Here is a 24,843-nt window from a genome sequence, read left to right on the forward strand (position 1 = left end):
ACTGTTAACTCTGGTGTATAATCTAAAAGCTGAGAATAAAAACTTATCCAAAGATATTGCAGATCTTAAGAACGAATTAGATAGTTTGAAAAGCCTCTGCTATCAATCTAATACTAGGGATTATTTTACTCAAACAGATGCACTTGTTAATTGCACTGAAATAATTAATATAAAGGAGCAAGTTAAACTTACTCTAACCAAAAATGCTTCCCTTCAGACCCGTACAACTGATACATCATACAAAAGTACCCAAACATCCATTAATAAATCCGACGCGGAATCTCAGACGATCAACCAGATTATTAATTCTACGAAGGAAATGAAGAAGCAAATCTCAGCCCATCGTACCTCGAATATTTCATCCAACAATAGAACTTCAAATAGTAATTCAAACAAGAAGACTCCTTCAGCCACAAACAATGTTTCCCTGTATGAAGAACTGCGACTTAACAAAACCAACTTTCCGAGTATAACGCCCAGCACCTTCCCTTCTACTAATCTGGTCCCAAAAAATAAGGTACTTATGCTAAGCGACAGTAATGGCAGACTCTGCTCCACAATGTTGAGAGATCTTCTTCCCAACGAGTATGCAGTGACATCAATTTTCAAACCTAACGCGAAGTTCGAAAATGTAATTGAAGATATAGATCATCTGACATGCGAATTCAATGACAAAGATCACGTCATAATTCTTGCCGGTGCAAACAATGCTCTTCGGTGCTCAAAATTTGACATTAAATTAGTACAACAGTTAATTTTAAAATTAAGTAAGACCAACCTAATAATTTGTGGGGTCCCTTTCTGGACTGGACGATCTGTTTATAATAATATAGTGCACGACATTAACGCGAAGATGATGGCCGCCTCTCAACGATCCAATATCACCTTTCTGGATACCAACAGAAGTCTTAACTCGCCTAATTATTTCACTAGACACGGTCTGCATATAACTCCAAAAGGTAAGCGTCGTTTACTCAAATTAATATCTTCGTGCATTCAATTCGCAAAAAATGCTTCGGTTACTAAAAGAAATACCCAATCCGCTGGGCCTACCTTCACTACGTGCGGAAACCTAATTGTTATTCAACCTGTAACTTCGTTATCTGAAAAAGAGTGTAGTGCATCCGCGGAGTGCTGGAACAATGGCCATGCAAGCGAAGTGGACTACATTGCTCCACTTAAATTAGACATTTTACCCACTGAATCCTCTAAGGTAGTTAGAGATTTAAACTAAACCTCGCCGACGTACCAACAAATCTTAGTTTACGGAATGAAGATGTAGACATAGTGCCGTTGCAAAATGTTAATAATGTTAAGAATAGTACTATTGTAAACCTGCCCAAAAAGAACTTGGACATCGTCCTAATAAACGTCCAAGGTCTTAGTATGCCCAAAATCGCACAAGTTGAAGTCGACTTCATTGATTCAAACTTTAATTTCCTTTGTCTTACTGAAACATGGTGCAACGATGATTCGATCAAAACAATGAATTTGCCCAACTATAGCACTATGTCAACCTATTGCAGAACATCGCGTAAATGTGGTGGTACTGCCATCATGTACAAAATGGGCGTAAATGTTTGTAAACTGGATTTTGATATCTCTAACTATTGTGTGGAGATGCACATTGAAATGTGTGGACTAATCTGGAATCATGTATCCAAAATATATATATTTGTTTGTTACCGTCCACCAAGTGGTGATTTTAATGTATTTTTAGACAAAATAAATGGTCTACTTCAACGTGTGTTTAAGATACATTTGGTAGGAGACTATAACGTGCACTTTGGTTCTAAAGATAGTCGCTGCGAGGAACTAACTAGCTTACTGTTATCCTACAATTTTAGAGGTCTGGTTGGAAAACCAACAAGGATGCAAAACATCTTAGATAATGTGTTCACCAATATGTACGGTGATGTCCAGTGCGATGTGCAACCTTGTTTATTTTCCGACCATCAATATGTAACCTTTTATGCCGATAAATTCAATAAAAGATTCGTAAATGGTCCTCAGGAAATTCTAAACTCCATGCAATCCAATAATTTAAGTTATACCGGATGTAAATTCAACAACATAAAATCTGTCACAAATAGTATCTGTGCTCTTCCTTTCACCACCGATGAACTATTACTCGTCCTAAATAAAATAAAATCAAAGAAAACACCAGGACCAGATGATATCCCTACAAATTTGTTGAAATCTATTGCACCAATAATAATTTTTCCGTTAACGTTTCTAATTAATCTATCCTTTGCTCAAGGTATTTTTCCCGCTCAATTAAAAATGTGTATAGTTCATCCAATCCACAAGAAAGGTTCAACGCATGATGGTAACAACTATAGACCTATATCTGTCAGTCCGGTGCTGTCAAAAGTCTTCGAGTATGATATGCTCGATAGATTAACCGGTCATTTACATAAAAATAATATCATAACAAACCGACAACACGGATTTCGTACCGGATATTCTACTACTATGTCCGCCATAAACTCATTTCTCAGCGACGTAATTTCTCACCTTGAAAATAAGCGACATGTAATAGGAATGTTTTGTGACCTAACAAAGGCTTTTGACTGTGTCAACCATAAAGTCTTGATTGAAAAATTAGAGTTTTATGGAATCCGGGGTGTAGTCTCGGAATGGTTCCTATCCTACTTATGGAAGATCTCAGTATGTAGAAATAAAGTGCAAATCCAATTCCAAGATCACAAAGTTCTCATCGTGCCTTTTGCCGATGAACATTGGCGTACCACAGGGCTCGATTTTAGGGCCAATCCTGTTTCTTTTATTTATCAATGATATTGTTTTCATTTTGAACTCTGTAATCATGTATGCGGATGACACTACTGCAATAGTTTCCGGTAAAACTATTCTTGACCTACAACAACGGGCAAGTGGAATTCTATCGACGCTTCAAGGGTGGTTTAATTTTAACAAACTTTATTTAAACAATAGCAAAACGTACTGCATTTTATTTTCTTCTATTTCTCCCACCACCGATGTATCCCTTCTTGCTAATGTTCCAGTGCAACAATCAGGGAAATACCTGGGAATGTGCTTGGATACAAAATTAAACTGGAAGTGCCACTGCTTATGCTTGATAAAAAAGCTTAATGTTTGTTGCTTTCAAATCCGTAGTATCAGACAGTTGATTGGTGTATATTTCACATTGTCCTTCTATTATGCGGAGGTTCAGTCAAGGTTATGTTACGGTGTTCTTTTCTGGGGATCATCTACACTGGCCGCTAAAGTTTTTATTGTACAAAAACGTATAATACGATGTTTATTGGGCATAAAGCAGCGGGAGTCTTGCCGACCATATTTCATCAAATATAACATCCTCACCCTTCCATCGCTATATATATTGGAAGTATTAACTCATATCTACAAAAATAAACACCAACTTAGGCGCAACAATGAATTTCACTCTTATAACACCCGAAATAAAGGAGACCTTAGTATACCCATGGCAAGGTTAAAAATCTCAAAACAATCTCCAAACTCTGTAGGAATCAAACTATTCAACCACCTCCCAACATCAATTAAAAACCAGCATACGCTCAAAGATTTTAAAAGATCAATAAAAAATATTCTAAGCGAAAATGCTTTTTACACTGTCGACGAGTTTTTAGAAGTAAGTAAGTGCTCAAAGGTTTTAAGTTATGTTATGTTATCTTTATGTTAAATTATATCAATGTTTTCTTTCGCTTTTTCTTTCTTTTTTCTTCATTTTGTGACATGTCCTAATACAATATTATATTGTCAACAGGAAACAATAAAAGTTATGAGTTATGAGTTACCATTTTTGTTGGACAAGTGGTAGAAAGTACTCTTCGATGGACAGTAACTGTAGCGTTAGGATGGAAAATCCTTTGTGTGAGTTTGCTAGGGTGAACATTAGGAAGGCATTAGACCTTACGACCACAGTCCTACATTTGACCCTTCAAACCTTCAACGAATTGGTGCCGCGTTACTACAAGGGTTCCGGTCCCAGTGAATGGCTACATTTTGAAGTGATGTCAAGTGCCTGTTAATATGGGTATGAGAAAGCTAACCACTGAGCGCTTCGAACTCGCAACGTTCAGACACAGATCATGAACCTGCAATAAGAGCCCGGACACGACAAGGTCTACAAGAAACGCCCACACATTTTGTCCTGTCAACGTTCCGGAGAGTCCGAACGAAACAACATCCCAAATGGAGGCAAGCCAAGGGGCAACGTTTTCCATAAATAAGTACTTTTTTTTTGTTCATTTTGAGTTGGTGAGATTTCAGTTGGAAATACTTCACTAACTCAGGCCACTATACTTGACCAAGCCGAGACTCGTCCAGCAACATAGTTTCAGCCATAGGTAATAGTAGTAAATAAAATAAGCGAAGTTCGAAGTTTCACTTACACCTGTACTGTAGGGTAAGTTAGGTAACTGCGAAACACTTTCGTAATGAAGAATAGAAATAAACAGTGTACAATACACTACTGTTTTATTAGTAGTGCCAATTCTACAGGAAAAGGAGTGGGTCCCGCTGTAAAATGGCGTATCGCACCTAGGGGGTTTAACTTCCGTAAGGTGCATCCATATTAGTATCCAAATAATAATCACCATTTGCACTACGAATTAAACAAATAATTTGGTAGTATTTCCTTAAAGATAACCTACCTTTTATCTATAGGTAGTCTACCAAGGTAAGACAAATGCTGGTGGGCGCACACTCCCTCTCGATACATCGTATAGCTGCTGCAATTGAGAGCTGCAAACCCATTCCGAGTAAGAGACTCTGAATAGTACACATACGCTTGAGAATGGGAACATACACCAATCAGATCCATTCCACAACCGGGTTGAGGGGGTGTCCCGTCATTCGGAAAATAGTCAGCGTGTCCAATTGAGCTTAACATTCCAGCAAGCCCACCGGCCGTGTGTATCACCTGCACGAATTCGGCATCGCTCTTGTCTAAACGGTTTTTGGTATTCCACAGGCTGAACAGTGGACCTGCCGGATCAAGCCCTACTATATACCTCAACGTGCCGTTGACAGCGGCACCTGCGCATCCCGCAATATGGGCCCCAAGACTGTGACCCACGAGTGCAACTCTACGTATGTCTAATTGAAATTCTCGTACCAGTGCAACGATAAAGTTTGCCAGATGGGAACCTACGCCCTCAACGCTCAGAAACGCTGTGGTATATAATCCGGACGCTATTTTAGACCAATCTAGAACAAACACGTTGATGTCGCTCGTTTCCAGAAGAGCTTTAGTAATCAGTGTGTTCACTTCGGACAGGTGGGAATTTTTCCAGCCATGGATTATGAAGAAATTTTCATTTTTTGGTTGGTAGAACTGGGAAATCTGCAAATCTTTAATTTGAGTCATGTTTATTTTGTAAGCAGATCCTTGTCTAGTATACAAGTACAGAGCCAAGTCAGTTAGGGGAATATCTGATCGCGCTTGCAACTTAGCGTTAGTCAAATCTTCAACTAGAACCCTTGCGCCGTTGTAATAATACACATTCCGAATTCTGTATGGATCATTCTCGAAGGGTAGGAAACGACGCCCCTCTAGCATAATAGAAATTGGTTATTTTTTAATAAACAAGTGATCCCTCTGTCTGTAATACATATGATATGATATGACTTACCGTTACCCCAGAGTAAGAGCGAGAAGAAGGCAATGGCGAGAAAAACGCTGAGCTTGAATGCCATAATTAAAAGAGCGTTGTAAAGAGTGCAAACATATATAAATATTAAATTTTTATCTCTGAAATTACGCAGTACAACCTTGCACGATGAAAAGCAAACGGTTTTTGCTAAACATTGTTGCCCTGTTTCCATTCAGAGGTGTGTTAAATATACTATCTCTGTCCTGGGATCCTATATTTTAATTAGATAGTGGTTAATTTCACTCTTAGTAACTGACATCAGCTGGATAACTTACACAGCCTATAATACATCTCCAAATTTCAGAAAATATTCGCATTCAATCGTTAATAAAATGTCCATAATTTACAAAAACTCGCTACATCTCAAGTCCACGGAATATCTACAAAATCGCTACAGAAACATTCATACACCGTAAACTCTCCAGTCTCTACAAATTTCTGTACCCTCGCCGCAGAACTTTTGTAAAATAACCGAATCTCACATGTTAATCTTTTCGAAATATATATTAGCCTCCCAAATTGTTTACAGAAGATTCACAGCATCTTTACAGAATCCTCACAGTCCCTCCATATAATCTTATAACAGGTTATCTATAGAATTTCTATGGAATCACTACGGTATCATGAAATCATATCACAAAAGTTATACACCAGAAGTTCTATTCTCGCCAGGAGATAATACCGGCCACAGAGCACTTGATGCCTAAGGCGAGTTCGGCATAAATTGGGAATTGTTTTGGATTCTACGCACCAAAATTAATAAGAAAAAGTGTTTTCCCGAAAAATTTTGGTGCAGTCGATTTTTGGTAAAAAAGGAAGGTTATACACTGCCTTTTTTTGAGCCCCCAAAAAAAAATTATCTCAGATCGACCCGGAAAAAGATTTTTCTTATAGAATGTGGCCTGTAGAATTCATAATTTCAAACAGTTCCAAGATTGGGCTACTAGTTCAAAAGTTACAGCCCTTTGAATTTTCTTTCGAAATTGGTTTCTAGTCTATAACTTTTGATTGAGAAGTCTGATCGAAAAAGTACGAATTGTTTTGGATTCTACGCACCAAAATTAATAAGAAAAAGTGTTTTCCCGAGAAATTTTGGTGCAGTCGATTTTTGGTAAAAAAGGAAGGTTATACACTGCCTTTTTTTGAGCCCCGAAAAAAAATTGTCTCAGATCGACCCGGGAAAAAAATTTTCTTATAGAATGTGGCCTGTAGAATCCATAATTTCAAACAGTTCCAAGATTGGGCTACTAGTTTAAAAGTTACAGCCCTTTGAATTTTTTTTCGAAATTGGTTTCTAGTCTATAACTTTTGATTGAGAAGTCTGATCGAAAAAGTACGAATTGATTTGGATTCTACGCACTCAAACTAATAAGAAAAAGTGTTTTTGCACTCCTTCGTTCTAAATCGCGTTTTCCCAATAAAACACGAACGTCGGGAACGGCAATTTTACAATTGACTATCTACTTTCGCGCACTAGTGCCTAAAAATTCAACAAAATGATCTATTTAGAGCGGATCATAAACTAATAAGTAGCATGATGGAAGAGTAAAAAAGAAAATATAAATACACTTTACATCATTCCATTTAGTACACGGGCAAAAATAAGCTTAAACCAGAAGTTTTGAACAATAAATTGACATTTTAAATTTCTAGATTTCTACTTTGTCGGCATACAGGACTTGATTTTTTCAAAAGAATTATAATGTCGCAGAAATCTCGCGAAAAGGATTTGAATTTATATTAATTCGATTTAACTAATCCGTGCAAAAAATAGAATACATGTTACGTGCGTGAACAGTATTTGCTTGATTCGCGCGAGGTGCGTCGCTCGTGCGCGTTGCGCACTCGCGCCGCCAAACTTCGCGCTCATCTGCAAAATAACTGTTCCCGCACTAATAATGTAAATAACTATTTCCCGAGAAATTTTGGTGTAGTCGATTTTTGGCAGGGTTGGACACTGCTGAAATTAAAAAAAAATCGTTAAGACGCTTGTGAGCAAGAGGCAAAGAGTGCACTTTCAAATTTATTTTTTCGATTGTAATAGCCCTTAAAGACATTTCGTGCCTTAACGAGAATACTAACATGAAATAATTTTTAACACCAATATCAAGTCTGTAAGTGGTGTAGTTCCGAAGGCTTTGTGACTCAGACAGACTGACAGACAGACAGACATCAAGAGCGCAATAGTGCACTTTTTATTTTTGAAAGTGGAAGTGCACTAAAAAATCGATCCATAATAAGAAAGTTGATTCAGTGAATTTTTCTTCATTTCTTCGGAGTTTTTCCAAAGGAGAATAAGCTCAAAATCAATAGGTGTATTCAGATAGCGTAAACAATATTTAACAATAAAACGTATCGTACTAACAAGAACAAGTCCGACGACAACGACACCATAACAGGATTTCTTTTTTGAAAAACCATGTTTGGCTTCCTAGATTGAACTAGGTGGCTAATGTAATCACCGTTCTTTCGACATGTCAAAATATCATCAAATGTCGACGTTTTAGATCATTCTAAAAAACTTTTACAGAATAATTTTTTCCGTCTGTATGTATGGCAATTTTCCGAGATCATGGCTCGACGGATTTTGTTCAAATTGTCGATATGCATATTAGGCATGCGAAAACCAAAAAAAAACGGGCCGGATATTTGAAAAAATTTGTTGGGACGGCTCATTACACTGAGAAAAAATGTCGAAGTAAAAAACTAAAATTTTTTGGGTGCAAAACGGTTACTAATATTAGGTTACCGTTTTACGAATATACATAAAGGATGTAAAATTGTTAAACACTTTTTTTTAAATAAGACTTTAGTTTTCGAGTGGTTACCCATTCAAGCACGAGTACTACCGGGAGCAGCGTTGCTTGACTGTAGACAACAAATGAATTATTAGTAACGTAACAAAGCACTTATCTTTCCACCAGTTTCGGTGACCACCCGATATCTGGAGGCGCTTCGTTACGAAAAGTATGGTGCCGAAAATATTTGTGTTGATTCTAGGAATTGAAGATAGAAGATATTTGATTTAATTTCTAAAGTTGTGTTTCAGCCGACGCTACCGTAAAAAAAGCTACAGTTAATTCGCCGTTTTCAACTGTTCTCGTCAAGATATTTCAATTATCTTTGTTGCCTCCGAAAGCTCTTGTCATTTAGGAGACAAGAGCGAATTAATATCTTAAAATTTCAGCTCCGTTAAGTAATTATTAGATGATTTTGTTTTCTTACATCTTAAAACGAACATTAAAACTGCAAGACCATGCAGGTTTACGCCGGTATCAAACTGATAAGAGACTTCTATGCCAACCTGAGGAATTCCAATTAACAATGGGCCTTACTTCACTAACGACTTTAGAAATTGTTTTTTAGAATGTGTTGCAGTAAACGTTATCAAAATCAGCCGTGAGAAGTGTTCCTGGATGTCCCCGATTTAGATAAAGACCAGAAGCCGAGAAATTAATTAGAGAAGTTTTAATTTTAAACGCTTTCGTATTTGTTCCGCTGGCCGGTTGGATTTTCCCACGTTCCCTGCCCGTATTTTGGGAGGTAAACGCTTAATTTAGAGGGCCTTTTGCACTTTCACAAGTGATGTATGTAAGTACTATTGTATGGGTATTGTCTCGCCTCGCTTTCCTGCAATTTCCACAGGCACCTGGTGCAAACCAGGTAACGGAAAACTCCACAAGTCCTGAATGATGGAGATAGACTTTTGAAGTCGTACACTGGAAGCTTTTGTGCATCCGTGTGTGCATAATTCATCAATTAATCTTTTCAGTTGGAATAACATAATCGCAGAAAAGGTCAACGATAACCCTGGCGATCCTTATAAATTTTGAACCTACATGCTTTAACGTCACGACCCGGTGTGACTCAGAAATGTAACTCGACCAAAAGTCGGCCATTTTCTAAAAATGGCGGCTTTTGACGAACTTCCGGATCCGGATTATTTTTCTGATAGTACCCTTGGATTCTTTGTGCGAAATTGACACCCAGATATTTAGTTTTTCAAAAATTTTACAATAAATCACCTCCTCTAAAATCTACCCACACGGAAAATGCCAAGTGTTCTTCAGGCCATAACAGCTGTATTAAGTGGCACCTTGGTATCAAAAAATGCAGTATCTTTTGTCGTACCGGTAGTTAGTTTCCTCTAAAAAATTAATAAAGTAACAAAATATTAAGTTTTGGGTACATCGCTACCCCATACAAGGTGACATTTTAAGAAGTTTCAATAGATTACCTTATATGATTCCCCGTGGAGTTATCAAAAAATTCTCAAAACCGTTTAGAATGAAAGGGGAGCCAATCTGAACGCCCACGTGTACATTGATCCCCAACCACCCGCGCCCTACCTCCCCCATCTCGAAATTTCAAATTGCAACGTATCACTGTACAGCCTTTTTATTAATTTAATAAAAGACAAATTTGAATAAGATGCTTATAACTTATCTTTCTTGGCAACAAAATGTCAGTTCTTATCTAAATTGGACTTGGTTTCATTTTATCATTTTAAAATTATAAATAATAGAAAAATGTTCACTTAAATTTATTACTACAATATTAGACTATAATACTTACTTGCCAGGGCTCGGAGTAGGTACATTATCTTTGGCTGTTTAATTATTAAATAAATTGATAGTGGAGATTACACTTTTTTGTTAAATAAATTATACACGTCTTATTCAAATGTATCTTTTATGGTGTCAATATGAAAAGTAATCACATGTGGTGATGAAATTTTGACGTATAGGGTGGTAGGGGGCAGTTAATTGAAGATACCAATATACTACAGCCCTCACGTGAGCTCCCCCTTCATTCTACCGAAACAGTTTTGAATATTTTTGGATATCGAGGGAGATCTTCGAAGCAAACAGAACGAAAAACGAAATTCAAATGGGAATATCTCGAGAACGTGCGGTACGTCCAAAGAGAAGGTGTTATTGGTGATATTTATAATACGCAATTGCGTATGAAAATAGAGGTTACTGAGGAATCGAACGTAAGCTTGTCTATAAGAGTACTGGAACTTTAGAATCTAATAATCCAAGCATAAAAAATCAATTAATTTTGTAATCACCTTTTAAAAAGGTCTAATAGGCCTTTTTTTGGTAACCAACGAAAACTAGGATAATTAATTATGTAACACGGAAGCGGAGGATGAAAAAACTGTGCAAAATTATAAATTTTTTGTAACACAAGATTAAATCAATCAAAAAAACACAATTTCCATGCATGTGAAAGACTCGTGCAGTAAGACCTACATTCTAGGACTTGCTTTTATTTGTACACGTGAAGAGGACAGGACTAAAGTAATTCTTCAAATTGGCATTAGGGGTAAGTTTCTCATATACTGTGAATGAGAAAAGATAGAAAATGTGCGGCGCAAGCCGTTTCAAAATAAAGATCTCCAAATGTCCACTAGAATTTTCAAAAACGTTATTAATTGCAATTCTCATCTTGCAAAAGCAAATGATAAAAAAAATGTTGTCAATCGCACCCCAAATAAAAAGTTTTACGATGCAATTTTCTAATTTGCGAAAAAAAATTCAAAAGACTTTTAAGCGTGGATTTCAATTTGATTTTGGATATTCTGTGGTCCATAGATTTCTACCTATAAGTCTGAGAAAGAATGTCAATCAATCATCGTGTAAAAAATCCCGAAATAATATTAATTGGGACCACCGATCTGGTATTACACGCCCAATGTCAATGTAGATAATTACTCAAAAATTAACATATTGGCACGCTCTAACCGTTAATTAAGTTTATAAAAGTGTCTGTCTAATAATCGGTCCCTAAGATCATTGCTCGTGTGTTATTACCGATTTACGAAAAGGAAAGTTTGACCTACCTAACGCGTATTATTTTCGCTAACTGAAACAACGCAAATCCGTGATAAATGTTCAATTTTCCGTCCGTCTTCAAATTACACAATACTCCTCGAAATGTGAGGTAATTAAAAATACTTGGAGTGTGTACCTATTTGAAAATATTTATACACGTAGAATTTTGTTCGTACACATCTCGAGAGATGTAATTAAAAATATACGAATCAATCGAATAAGTCAAGGATAAACAAACTTACATAATGCAGAAGTCTTTCATGACATAATTTGTAATTGTTGTGCATCGTTTCGATTTAGAGTAAAATAATAAAAAAAAGAATAAATCAAATTAAAAAGTAAAGGTCACTTCATGATTCACCAATACGATGGCAGAAGGTAAACTGAAAATTGAGGAATGGCTGAGGACTGATTTTTTTTGTAAGCCATACATGGCAATTAGATGAGGTCGTCGTTGACAGAAGAACATAATTGACGAATGAGAAAGAGGACATGTTAAGGAAAAGTCTAAATCAAATTTATATATCATCAATGTGACGTCCTAAATTATACCTTTCAAAGTGATCACACGTAACGGTAGGGATGAAGTCGACTCATATAAAAAGCCCGTTGCAGCTTAAACGGTTACACTTGAATTATTGTGATTACACGATAATTACAATCATGAAGTACTTAGCGGTGAGATATTCGACTTATCTGCAGTGTATGTATTAAATAGTTGCGTTTTCAGGTTGCGTTTTCGTTGGTGGTTGTGGCAGTAGCGCGTCCCGATGTTTCACAGCTACCGTCTGGTAGTTACTTACCAACAGGAGGACAAATTGGCAGTTCGTTTGAATCATCTGGCAGTCAAATTACCGGGATCAGCAGTGGAATTGGAGGAATTGGTGGAATCGGAGGAATTGGTGGAATCGGAGGAATTGGTGGAATCGGAGGAATTGGTGGAATCGGAGGAATTGGTGGAATAGGTGGTATTGGTGGTGCCGGTGGTTTCCAGCAAGATCAGAAACACGTCTACTTCTACGCCGCTCCCGATGAGGAACAAGTATCCCGGCTACGTATCAATATCGCACCAAACTCACAGAGGAACACCAAAATCATCTTCGTTAAAGCTCCAAGCTACGGTGCTGTCGTCCCAGAAGTTATCGCTCCACCATCCTTATCGGAAGACAAAACTTTGGTCTACGTCTTGGTCAAAAAGCCAGAGCAAGGTGGACAGATCCCCATTCCCGCCGGTGCCGGAGTCAAACAGGCCAAGCCCGAAGTTTACTTCATCAAATACAAGTCTCAACACGACGCCGAGGCAGCAATTCGTGGAGGACTTAACGGACAGATTGTCGGCTCGTCCGTTAACGATGTCGGCAGCGAATCAAGCTTCGTTAGAACTTTGGATTCTGGTTCTCGTGGTCATGGCGGTATTGGAGGAGACGGTGGATACAATGTAGGTGGGTCGCAAGTATTTGGAACCAGCGGAAGCGGAATCAGCATCTCGACCAGCGGCAGTAGTACCAAATTTGGGCCGGCCGGTGAAAGTGGACCTTACTAAGAGCTAATTAAATGACGAGTATACCATGTATGTTCACCGAATTTTTGGTTAAGGTTGTATATATGACATGATGAATATTTATTGTTATTTATTGTAAATAAACAATTGCTATAAGAATCTATTCGTTTAATTCAATTAAAAAAATAATCCTCTAATTTGGAGCCGTAATGAATTCAATATTTACCTAGACGCTGCAACAGAACCATAGCCGGTGACCTCTCCAGTTGATATTCAGTGGGAACCGTCGACAAGAATGAGAGAAACAGAACGTGAAAACTTTTAAATTAGAAATGATCAACGCAGACGAAACTTTTTTGATAATAAACGTTAATCATTCCACCCTTCTCAAGCTCACTTAAAAAATTCAAGGAAAAGATGCAACACCTCGTCGCAATGTTATTTCGAGACTGAATTGTAATGGATTTTGTTATTGCTATCAATACGAAATAATTAGTATTTTCCGTACCAACATTATTCATCGCTTACCCGGGACCAATAAGACAAGGTATTCATACCAGGGATCCTATTAACAAAAATATTCATTTAACGTATACAGTCAGAATAAAAATTTACATATTTCCAAGTAGTCAGTTTTTGAAATTTTTAGATGACGTCATATATACACAAGTTCTTGTACACAAAATGTCTTGGGTAAACATACCTATGTAAAAGGTTTGTGTTTCTTATTATCATGACCTGTCTAATTAAATATACTAACATTAAATGAAGTAAGGGTTGAGTGGAAGAACAGACACGGATGATACCCCCATCTGAACTCCGCCAGGCTCTGTAGAAGTCTGTAGTCTAATGAAGTCATTTACTATTATTAGAGCCGCATAGAGTTTTTTTAAAGGGGACTTTCCAAAAAATAGGCCCTACCAACTCCAAAGCTCATACCCTATAGTTTACCTTGCCTGAAAATATAGCGCAGAGAATTTAAAATGCAAGGTTGCCATGATTTCAAATGCTATTAGCAACAATGTTGACCAGTTAGACAGTGCTAGCTTGTATTTCGAAACCTACTCTTTAAAGTCATCAAATGAGCTTATATAATGTAATTTATTACACTAATTACACAGATACAGTAACGTTATCGTTGTGCAATTTTTATGAGTAAAAACAAAATACGAATAATCACATACGATTTCCAGTAGGGGAATTTGTTGCCACTCGGCTCACATTTGAAACCAGACTTTTAATCCGGCTCACATTCATTAGCGCTGATCCTTGACTCGTAGGAATCGATTGGCGAAGGTTTGACATCGCTGTCTCTTTTCTTTCTCGAGAAACAGTCGGACAAAACTATCACATATGGGAAATTTTTTTGCTTTGGAAAAAGGTGCCAGATCAATGATCTCAAATAAAAACAGTTCCGAAATTGGCAGGTATACTTAAAACGAGGTTATTACAAAGATAGGGAGCAATGATTGATTTAAAAAAAGTGATGGGAATACAACTACCTGCGATTAGACAATCCTCCATGACCGAAGAATGACGAAATAAAGAAAGGACATCCGAATCAAATTTACGCATCATCGATACGACGACGTCGTGCTGAATTATACCTTTCAAAATTAACACTCGTAAAGGTAGGGATTAGGATATAAAAACTAAGTTGGCGTTTAAATGGTTACACTTTAGATTTCTTGAAAATTACCAGAATGAAGTACTTAGTAGTAAGTCATTTTTTAATTATTTGTAGTGTACTCAAATGTGATTTCAGGTTACGTTTTCGTTAGTGGCTTTGGCTGCAGCTCGTCCTCAGTCACCGTCTGGAAGTTACCTGCCAAGTGGGGGTCAAATAACCTCGTTCGAGTCATCTGGTAGCCAAATGATCGGGATCGGCGGTGGATTTGGAGCGATCGGTGGAATTGGTGGAATCGGCGGTATTGGTGGTGTGGGTGGTATCAGTGGTTTACAGCAAGATCAGAAACACGTCTACTTCTACGCCGCCCCCGAAGAGGAACAAGTATCCCGTCTACGCATCAACATCGCACCAAACTCGCAGAGGAATACCAAGATCATCTTCGTGAAAGCGCCAAGTTACGGCGGTGTCGTCCCAGAAGTCATCGCTCCACCATCCTTATCGGAAGACAAAACTTTGGTCTACGTCTTGGTCAAGAGGCCAGAAAACGGCGGACAAATCACAATTCCCGCCGGGGCCGGAGTCAAACAGGCCAAGCCCGAAGTTTACTTCATCAAATACAAGTCTCAACACGACGCCGAGGCAGCAATCCGCGGAGGACTTAACGGACAGGCTGTCGGTTCGTCCGTTAACGATGTCGGCAGCGAATCGAGCTTCGTTAGAACTTTGGATTCTGGCTCTCGTGGTCATGGCGGTATTGGAGGACACGGTGGATACAATGTAGGTGGATCGCAAGTTTTCGGAACCAGCGGAAGCGGAATCAGTATCTCAACCACCGGTAGTGGTGCGCAATTTGGACCGGCTGGTCAAAGTGGACCCTACTAAGACCCAATTACAGGACGAGTGTATACCATGTACGTTAACCGAATTTTTGGTTAAGGCTGTATATATGAGATAATGAATATTTATTGTTATTTATTGTAAATAAACAATTGCTATAAGAATCAGTTCGTTTCGAAACATATGAAGTAGAAATCCGTAAATTTAATGTTTTGACAAAATATTGATACATTTTACATTAGCCTTATTTGAGGCCGGTGAGATTTAAATTGGATATTGAATTAAATCAAAATCAAGCACTTCCGATTACTTTTCCATACATAAAGAAATGATTTTTAAATCCCCTGGAAAATCGTTAATGTACCTTACAAGCCGCAAAAAGCGAAATCTATCGATCAGTGCATACGAGACTTATTATAGACTCAAGACTAATTGAGATATTAAATACTAGATGATTGAAAGCTTCCGAAGACTCTCAAAAGCGCTTAAAAGCTGTTAGACGTTCTAACTGCCATCACTGTAGAAAAACGCTGCATCAGGCTCCAAATTTGGAGGAAATAACATTGGATTTATTAATACGTGAGTGGCAGCCATGTGCATAACCATGATGTTACCGTAATTGCCTTGTAGGTCCATGCCTGAATCAACTTAATTCTCCATCGTTACCGTACTATTATTGTTTTATGAGTAACCATCTTTTAACTAGAGGGATCTTAATTTTTTGTGACCAAGGACATGTTACACGTTAATTTCTTTTCAGCTCGGGGGGTTTCCAGCTTTAATTCGCCGTTATTTAAGCAATAAGATCTTAAAAAACTCCCATATAGAATATATATCTTCCATTTTTGTCACACACTGATAATAATTTGTTATCAAATTTAACTTCATTCACACGCTTAAACCTTTAGCAACCCAGAAGTTCATTTTTTACCTCGAAACAAAGTTATTGAGGAAATCGAAAGACTACTTTTGTACTTTTTGTAAACGCCACCTTAAATTTCGTTAAGTTTAAAAATTTTATAAAAAATCATTTTTAGCGTATTAGTTTTACTCCATAGAGGAATAACTCAGTAGGTACACCTATTGTTTTTAATTTGTGATTTTAACGTGTTTTATTTCTATTTTTGTATGGATTTCTTTGTCTGTTTGTACTTTTTTTTATTGTACACGCTTATTTTTGCTGTATGTGACGTGTCGCAACCATTGAATGTAATAATTACGACTAAATAAACATTACAAGGAAAATTACGTTTTCATTGAAGAAACGATATCCTTGTCCGCAGATGGGTTGTGTTGAGAACACAATTTAGACTAAAAATGGGCAATCAGAGAAACTCAAAATACTAATTCCAATTTTTTCAGGGATGTGTAGCGGGAGGTCCCCCGAACAAGAAAAATTAAAATCCCTCCAAATACCGGTGCCGCTGGGGAGGGGGAGGGGCCTTCAGGATAAAATCAAGCTAATTAAAATTTCAAGTTTGGTTATATACACATCTTTACGAAAAACTTTCGTGCTACCGGCTCCGGGAAGCTGTTAATTTCCAAAAAATTGTTTTTCACTCCTGTTTCGTAGAAAAAAACACAACACCACACCAGCCAGCACACGTGGAGAGGCAAGTCGGTGCATTTAGCCTCTACATCTGCTGTTCCCTCTTTGCGATCATATTAACCTCAATTTGAGTTTCAAGAGAAATGTCTAACATTGATGGACGATTTTATGAAAAACCAGAAAAAAATTAAGCAGCACATGACCAGAGCAGAGCAGTTGACTATATATGAATAATGGCGTTTGACAAGGCCCTTGCAAAGCAAGCACACGTTCGAAATGATGGGGTAAGGATGTGTTGCAGCGCATCTGCATGCAGTATTCGGCATATACACCATGAAGACAGATGAAATTGTACGAATGAAATCCTCCCCCCTGGTATTTTAGAAGTGGGAGTTTGGCGTCCTCAAACTGGAGTCTTACGAAAACGTCACCCACACTGCGTTGAAGAAAGTTCCCGAGGACACACCTGTGGATGTGTGTGGTAAACACTTTTCAGAAGAGGGCATCCCACAGATTCCCGAACGGAACAGTTTCATGGGGTTGGTATAAGCAAAACAAACAAAACTGCAACTGCACCCTTCCCTTCACAAATTCACCCCTGAGTGGTGTGGATACGTTGTACAGTGCTCTAAGATGTGCATGAGAAGATGCCATTCGTCTTGGATTGACGACTTGCTTGGTAACAACTTGGCAATCCTTAATTGGAATGAACTTAAAAGCAATCTAGGAAAAATACTGTGGTCCCTCTGTTAACACTGTAAAAGTTTATAACAAAGCACTCGTGGTAGATGCTTCCGTAATTATTCAAAGAACCTTAATCAGCGAGAGACGTGATGAGGATATTGCAGTCCTGTTGAAGTTGAAGTTATCTCCATACCCATGACTCTATTCAACGAAGGATGCCATAGGAAAACGAAGCATGTGCTATTGAAAAGGCTCCGACGTAGCAGTTATTGGTGACAACATAGATCTTCTCATCCTGCTAGTGGCTCTGACTCCATCAAATGTGAATATCCGAAAGAAAGACGTACTCAACCATGCAACTTCCCTTACTGCTTGTTCATCCTCTGCATGTACAGCTGTTCAGGGTGTGATACCACAAGTGCCATATTTGAGAAGAAGTGGTTACAAAAACTTACGGATGAAACCAAGACAATATCGGAGGTTATTCTACAATACTTCATCCATCAATCAGCAAGTGACAGAAGCAAGACAAATCATGTTTTTCATCCCCTACAACGCCCCACCCAACCGAAAAGATTTAAATAAATACATGGAATCCTCACTCCCGTTTACAGTTAGGTCCTCCGAACTTCTTCCGCCAAGCCACATTTTAAATTCAAAATTCCGCCACTGCTTTGCTCTTTTTGGATGTGAAGGTGTTTGCCTAACCCGTCCGCCTGTCCTTGATTAAGATATTGACGAGGATATTGACGACGAGATCATTCAAACCAACTAATCCTTGTGTGACCATTTTTGTGCACAGTAAAATTGAGTTCTTTTGAATTAGGCTATATAGATTTCATTTACCAGTAGCACACCGCTTTAGAAACAGTTTCCAAATAAGGTTTATACATTTGTAAAAGCCATATATATGAATATATGTAGAGAAATGGAGCCATCAAATGGTTCAAAACTATTATTTATTTTACTATTGGAAAATTGGAAACGTGCGTTGAAATATACAGGGTGTATCTTTTCGAGCGATAAAACTTTTCAATACTCGATTCCATTTTATTTTCTGAGTAAAAGAGTCTTAAGGCCGTTTTACAGTTAACAATTTTTCTTGCGTGCAATTTAACTTCCTGCAAGTTTTAGGTGCAATTAAAATTGCCAGTGGCTTTACAGTTGGCAATTTTTGTGATGCAACAATCATTGCAAGCGTAAGTACCAACCCTACCCTAGACAAGTACCAACCTTTAGGAGGTAAAAGCAAATGTCTACAAAGATGGATGAAAATATAAAGGTTAAATTATTAATTATTATTATTATTTTGTTGGGATCTGCGCTGCTTCTGCAAGATGGTACGAGAAAAAAAAGGCAGTAACACAAAATCAAATTTTTGAAAGGTTGGTACGTCGCAATATACTACAAAAGTTACTAAAATTGCATGCAAGATACAGAACTTTTGGCGCAAAACACGACATTTTTCTTGCACCATAAAAATTGCAGCAAGTCGACGCAATATTCGATTTGCGCATGCGTGCAATAAAAATTGCAGCAATTTTTCTTGCCGGAAATAAAAATTGCGAACTGTAAAGTGGCCTTAATAAAAATTTTCCTCTAGATGACTCCTTCAGGTGGATACTAACACTTTTAGATTTTTTAATCTGTCAACATGACAGTTTGTGACTGATGGAAATTGCAAGATCAAGGCACTCTAGATAGATTTTTTACGTGAAAAACTCAAGTGCATTGATGCCACATTGTCCTACCATTTAGTCCAGTCAAATACAAGAGAAAATAATAATGGCGCAACATAACAAAGAAGTATTTGTTTCAAATCCGATAATCTGTCATCTGTTAATAAAAACGTTCAGAAGCTTGTGAAGAAAAAGTACCTTCAACGATTGCCTAACATAAATATAAAGTTGGGAATAGAGTCTCGAAAACGGAGTTCAATATACGTCATTAGTTATTACTTATGATATTTTGTATTTATTGGAATTTAAAGCAGGAAAATGAATAGGAAATGAAATTTACGTTGAAGAAAGAGACTGTTAAAACATGAGGTTAAAGGGTTACGTTACAGAATTTTTGTATTGCTACCAAAACATGTCTGCTGGTAGAATGTGGTATTTTTCAATGTTACTAATCAGAACTTCATGTATTATTACAGCATACCCTTTTTAACGTTAGCATATTACCTAACGTCATTGAATGCTAACGTCTAAATTTTTGCTTCATCTAAATATGTATACTTTTTTTAGACTAATGCACAGGAAACAGAAATGGCCAAATGTGCGAAACTTCCCATTTCCACTTTAATTTATTTTTACCTCATCGAAATTCACCCTGTTTAAAATTACTCGTTTATAAGAAATAATCGGTGTATTAAAGTTGCTATACTCTATATTACCAACTATTATAAATATTTTAGTTGATTCGCACCCTATCACTAGTTGTCAACTAAAAGATATTGGAGAAATCATTACAGACTATCGACTTTGATCAGCAGTGACATCATCCAGTATTTACTAGTTCTTAAGAGTCTTCTGTACCCACTGTATCCAATGTAAATTTCCATAAGAGCGCCCGCCATAAAAACTCTATTTGTTTTTCTAAAAACAATGTTTTTTAAGAACTATTTTATAAATTTAGACCTTTATCTACAAAATGTTCGGACTATTTTTTTTTTTAAGTTTATAGCAACTGAATACCGATTGTTTAAAGATTAGATGTTTCGCACCGTTTATTGCGCTAATCTGTTTTATTTTTTTACTCTCGATCAAGACGATTTATGGAAAAAGTAAACCGACAGTTTTTTAGATAAGTTACTTCTAAACATGACCCCAAAAAATGAAATCATAATTTTTGTAAATAAAGTCTGTATCTTGGCGGGCGTTAAATCAACAATTTGAGTGTAACAAGTGGCGCCACTGCACAGTGTCGGTGGGAACTAACTAAGGACCAAAACAGGAGTTGACAAAGCAAGAATATCATCTTATCTCTTGCAGCTATAATCATCTATACACTATAATGTAAAAAAGTTGCGCTTAGGTAAAGAAGACTCTTAAACGACAACTCAGTAATTGGCAAATGCACACTCGGTAAAGGACGAGACCATTACAAAATTCTAGAACCATTTCTTATGTAAAAAAAAGTAAACCGTTGGTTTTCCCGAGGGCATACAACCACCTGCAATTATAGACGATCGTCTTTGACAGAAGAATTTAAATGACGAAATAAGGAAAGGACATCTCAATCAAATTTGTACATCATCGATGCGACGACATCCTAAATTAAACCTTTCAAAATTAGCATTGGTAGGGATGTAATCGATTCATATAAAACGATAGTTCCAGTTTACATCGTTACACTTGTACAATTTAGAGTAAGCGAACATGAAATACTTAGCAGTAAGATGTTTAGATTATTTGTAGGGCCAATATTGATCGAATTGTGTTTTCAGGTGGTTTTTTCGTTTGCGGCTTTGGCTGCAGCTCGGCCTGAGTTGCCGTCTGGAAGTTACTTGCCAACTGGAGGGCATATTGGCTCGTTCGAGTCGTCTGGCAGCCATATTAATGGGATAAGCGGTGGATTTGGTGGAATTGGAGGAATCAGTGGAATCGGAGGAATTGGTGGAATTGGCAGTATTGGTGGAATAGGAGGTATTGGTGGTTTCCAACAAGATCAGAAACACGTCTACTTCTACGCCGCCCCCGAAGAGGAGCACGCATCCCGCTTGCGTATCAATATCGTACCAAACTCCCAGAGGAACACCAAGATCATCTTCGTGAAAGCGCCAAGTTACGGTGGCGTCGTCCCAGAAGTTATCGCTCCACCATCCTTGTCGGAAGACAAAACTTTGGTTTACGTCTTGGTCAAAAGGCCACAAGACGGCGGACAAATTACTATCCCAGCCGGTGCCGGTGTTAAACAGGCCAAACCCGAAGTTTTCTTTATCAAATATAAGTCTCAACACGACGCCGAAGCCGCCATCCGTGGAGGACTTAATGGACAAGCTGTCGGTTCGTCGGTTTCTGATCTCGGCAACGAATCCAGCTTTGTCAGAACTTTGGCTTCTGGTTCTCATGGTCATGGTGCCATTGGCGATAGTGGTTTCGGTGGAGGATTTGGACACATTGGAGGTGGAATAATTGGAACGGGAGGAGCGGGGGCAAAATTTGGACCGGCTGGTGAAAGTGGACCGTATTAAGAAGTCAACCGAACGAAAAATGTGACATTAAAATATTTATTGTTATTTATTGTAAATAAATACTTGCTAGAATATTCGTGTCCTTCCTTACACCTTTAGTCCGTCGTCGAATTGTCTTGAAATATGTCAAGCTAATACATTATTTGTTCAGAACTGTGCAGGATGTCTAAATTTCATTACTCAATGAAGACAGAATCCATTATCAATCCAAAGCGCGAAAAAATTTAAACTAGGAATTAGTGTCTCTTTGAAAGCTTTAAGAGAAAAATGAGATATCCGTTTATTTCTTAATTCCAATTTCACACCAGAACGACAAGAACCTCTTTTCCCTCAGATATTCACGTGTTGCCAATTTATCTAAGAAGCGTATGGAACAACTTGTCCCTTTTTTGTAAAAAAATAACAAGACATAAACCCATGTTGTTCAAATATAGTGCTTACAAACACAAGAAAATACATAATATTAATTTTTAATAACTTTCATACAAGAGGGAACATGTAGCATTTCATTTTTCAAATAAACTGCACCAATATAGACAACGAGCAACAAAGTCACTTCCGGTTCACGAATATTGACCAAAATTTAATCAATTAGTCCCTTGACCATTGTCTACCGATTGCTACAAACAAACTGTTAGTGAGTTATCGTGTCCACAGACGGACGGACAGAAAGTCCAAAATCATAAACTCGCGTTTTACCGCTCGTTAATAAACGTAAATTCACTAGGGCCTACGTTCCCAAAGTTTGCGATTCTTTTGAATAATTGTCAGCAAACGCAAGAAATGGAATTAGAAACCACCTTGGAGTAGGACTTTTTACCACCACCACCAAAAAACCTAGGTAAAGCCGTTAGTTTTAAGTGTTATGTTACTGACAAAAAAGGAGAAACGCGGATTTTGAAACATTAAAGGACGCAGATCCGAAACGAAGCATTTTGGGCCCTTGACTTATTTAGAAAAATGTTTTGGTCTCATTTACACCCCTTTTTTGACTTGAAAATGTAAACGCTGCAAAAAACGGATTGCGATTGCAAGAAAACGTTAATTGATTTAATTGATCTATAGGCTATGCCGATAAGCTAATATTCAGCTAATTGAGTTACAAGTTTAATACGTTATAAACAGTTCAAATTATATAATCTTTCTACAATCAATTGATTATATTATTCTTCTTTGTGTTTAATATTTTTCGAATTTGGTAATGTAATGTAATAAAAAAATTCAAAAACTTACGTCTCACATTGTTGATTGAAAGCCACTCACCTAAAAAGAGAAGAACAATTAATTATTAACGACAATTTCATATTTTTACACTTTAACTTAATTTTTAACAGATTAATGGATCTCTCGAATAATAAAACATTAACCATCGATTAGTATTAGAGATGAATAACACACGAAATGCTACGTTGACTAAAATATTTTATGAAATAGATAATAATTTTTGCACTTTTAAAATTATGCAATTGCAAATTGACGAGTGAAAAGTTGCAAACTTGCTTTATGAAATAGGACCCAGGCCGTTAGATTGTCCTCCTGAATTTCTTTATTTGGGCTTATCCTATAAAAGTGACAAAGTTTCATAGTTGTTTAACTTTTAATCTTTTTTTTTCAAATTTTTAAAATATAATCTGTAACGAATCACCAATTTTCGTACACGAATTATACCAGAATTAATGAACGCACCGTACATTGATGGAAGTTACAAGCTTTAATGATCACCCGGTACTCAAACGAGCGCTTCCTTACGAGAAACTTAAAAACGAGCATTCAAACTGCACCGTGCAGTATATTTCATTATCGCAGACCTTTTACGATTGACCCGAAATACAAGGTAATAATGGGCACATTTGTTAATTAGATGCTATGTGCTAATGACGTGTCGAAGCCAAGGATTAGTGGAATGACAAATATTGATTATTATTACTGGGATCCTGAATTTGGAAATTTTAATCTGGCCAATTAAGTGACTATAATTAACCGTGGTTAATTGATTGTGTTGCAGCAAACTTCATCTGATTAGATTGGGCCTAGTGTCATTAGAAACGCGCTTAATTAACATGAATTTCAAGATTTTTAGGAGCCAACTAATTAAATAAAGATGTCGCAATTTTTAGATGTTATCAAGAGAGTACGCCGGCCGGCTGGGAAATCTTGAGTTATTTTTCCACATCTTTTGGAAATTCTATATAAGGTAAACGCATGATTTATGGGAGAACTAACAAAAATTCGTAAAATATTTCAAATTAACTGCGTAAACTTGTTATTAATTTATTAAAATTGATCTTCTCAGTTTCATTTACATGCAGCGGATTCTGCGCGGACTAGCAGGCTACCGAAGTTCGTCCCAAATTTTAGTAAACAGATAAAACTGCAAAACATTAATCATTGAACCTAATTTGAATAATTTCACATAATTTGAGACACCCAGTATGTAGTGAGGTTAAAGTGTTTTCTCAAAATATAGGTGGTCATACAGATTTGTGATTTAATTACGGATAAATTCAATCAAAATGAAATGGATGTTTTTGCATTGTGCATAATTTTGACACAAAATGTAGGTATACAGGGTGCCCCAAAAAAGCGTGAAAGAAAAAATATGTTTTCCTTAAATTGAAATCCCGAATATAATTGCATTTTCGGATTCTCCCGAAAATTCTAAACATGCTTATGTAAATGTCCTGATTACAACTGTGCCGGATTGGGTTGGGCCCAAGCATGGGGAGGTAAACTAATATCTATCAAAATAGTTTCTTACATAAAAGTCCGGAAAACGATAGATTACTGGTGAGCAAACATTGAAGTGCGAGGCCCCATTGGGGCCGAGTATTTTAATTTCCGAGTCAGGTAATGTCATTCTACTGACGAGTTTTGTTTTAAATTGGACCCGAAATCGTATTTTAATATAAAATTTCAATTTTTATATACAACTTTTGATTAATGTCAA

General features: G+C 37.2%; 4 protein-coding genes across 4 annotated transcripts; 3 read left to right on the forward strand and 1 right to left on the reverse strand.

The window, feature by feature from the left end:
• Nucleotides 1-4,467: 4,467 nt before the first annotated feature.
• LOC116173556 (phospholipase A1-like) lies at nt 4,468-5,710 on the reverse strand. Its single transcript, XM_031491080.1, has 3 exons — nt 5,640-5,710; nt 4,659-5,559; nt 4,468-4,609 (listed from the first exon to the last, which is right to left on the reverse strand). Exons 1-3 carry the CDS (start codon nt 5,701-5,703, stop codon nt 4,555-4,557), a joined length of 1,020 nt encoding a protein of 339 aa, XP_031346940.1. The 5' UTR covers nt 5,704-5,710; the 3' UTR covers nt 4,468-4,554.
• A 6,433-nt stretch (nt 5,711-12,143) lies between these two features.
• Nucleotides 12,144-13,120, forward strand: LOC116173558 (pupal cuticle protein 36-like). The gene is made up of 2 exons (XM_031491083.1): nt 12,144-12,178; nt 12,231-13,120. The coding sequence occupies exons 1-2, from the start codon at nt 12,164-12,166 to the stop codon at nt 13,041-13,043; spliced, it is 828 nt and encodes a 275-aa protein (XP_031346943.1). The 5' UTR covers nt 12,144-12,163; the 3' UTR covers nt 13,044-13,120.
• Nucleotides 13,121-14,704: 1,584 nt separating this feature from the next.
• LOC116173608 (pupal cuticle protein 36-like) lies at nt 14,705-15,513 on the forward strand. The gene is made up of 2 exons (XM_031491224.1): nt 14,705-14,719; nt 14,767-15,513. Exons 1-2 carry the CDS (start codon nt 14,705-14,707, stop codon nt 15,511-15,513), a joined length of 762 nt encoding a protein of 253 aa, XP_031347084.1.
• Nucleotides 15,514-21,081: 5,568 nt separating this feature from the next.
• On the forward strand, nt 21,082-21,896 carry LOC116173609 (elastin-like). The gene is made up of 2 exons (XM_031491225.1): nt 21,082-21,096; nt 21,150-21,896. Exons 1-2 carry the CDS (start codon nt 21,082-21,084, stop codon nt 21,894-21,896), a joined length of 762 nt encoding a protein of 253 aa, XP_031347085.1.
• The last annotated feature ends 2,947 nt before the right edge of the window (nt 21,897-24,843 follow it).

This window comes from Photinus pyralis, unplaced genomic scaffold, assembly GCF_008802855.1.
Source record: "Photinus pyralis isolate 1611_PpyrPB1 unplaced genomic scaffold, Ppyr1.3 Ppyr1.4_LG6, whole genome shotgun sequence".
NCBI lineage: Eukaryota > Metazoa > Arthropoda > Insecta > Coleoptera > Lampyridae > Photinus > Photinus pyralis.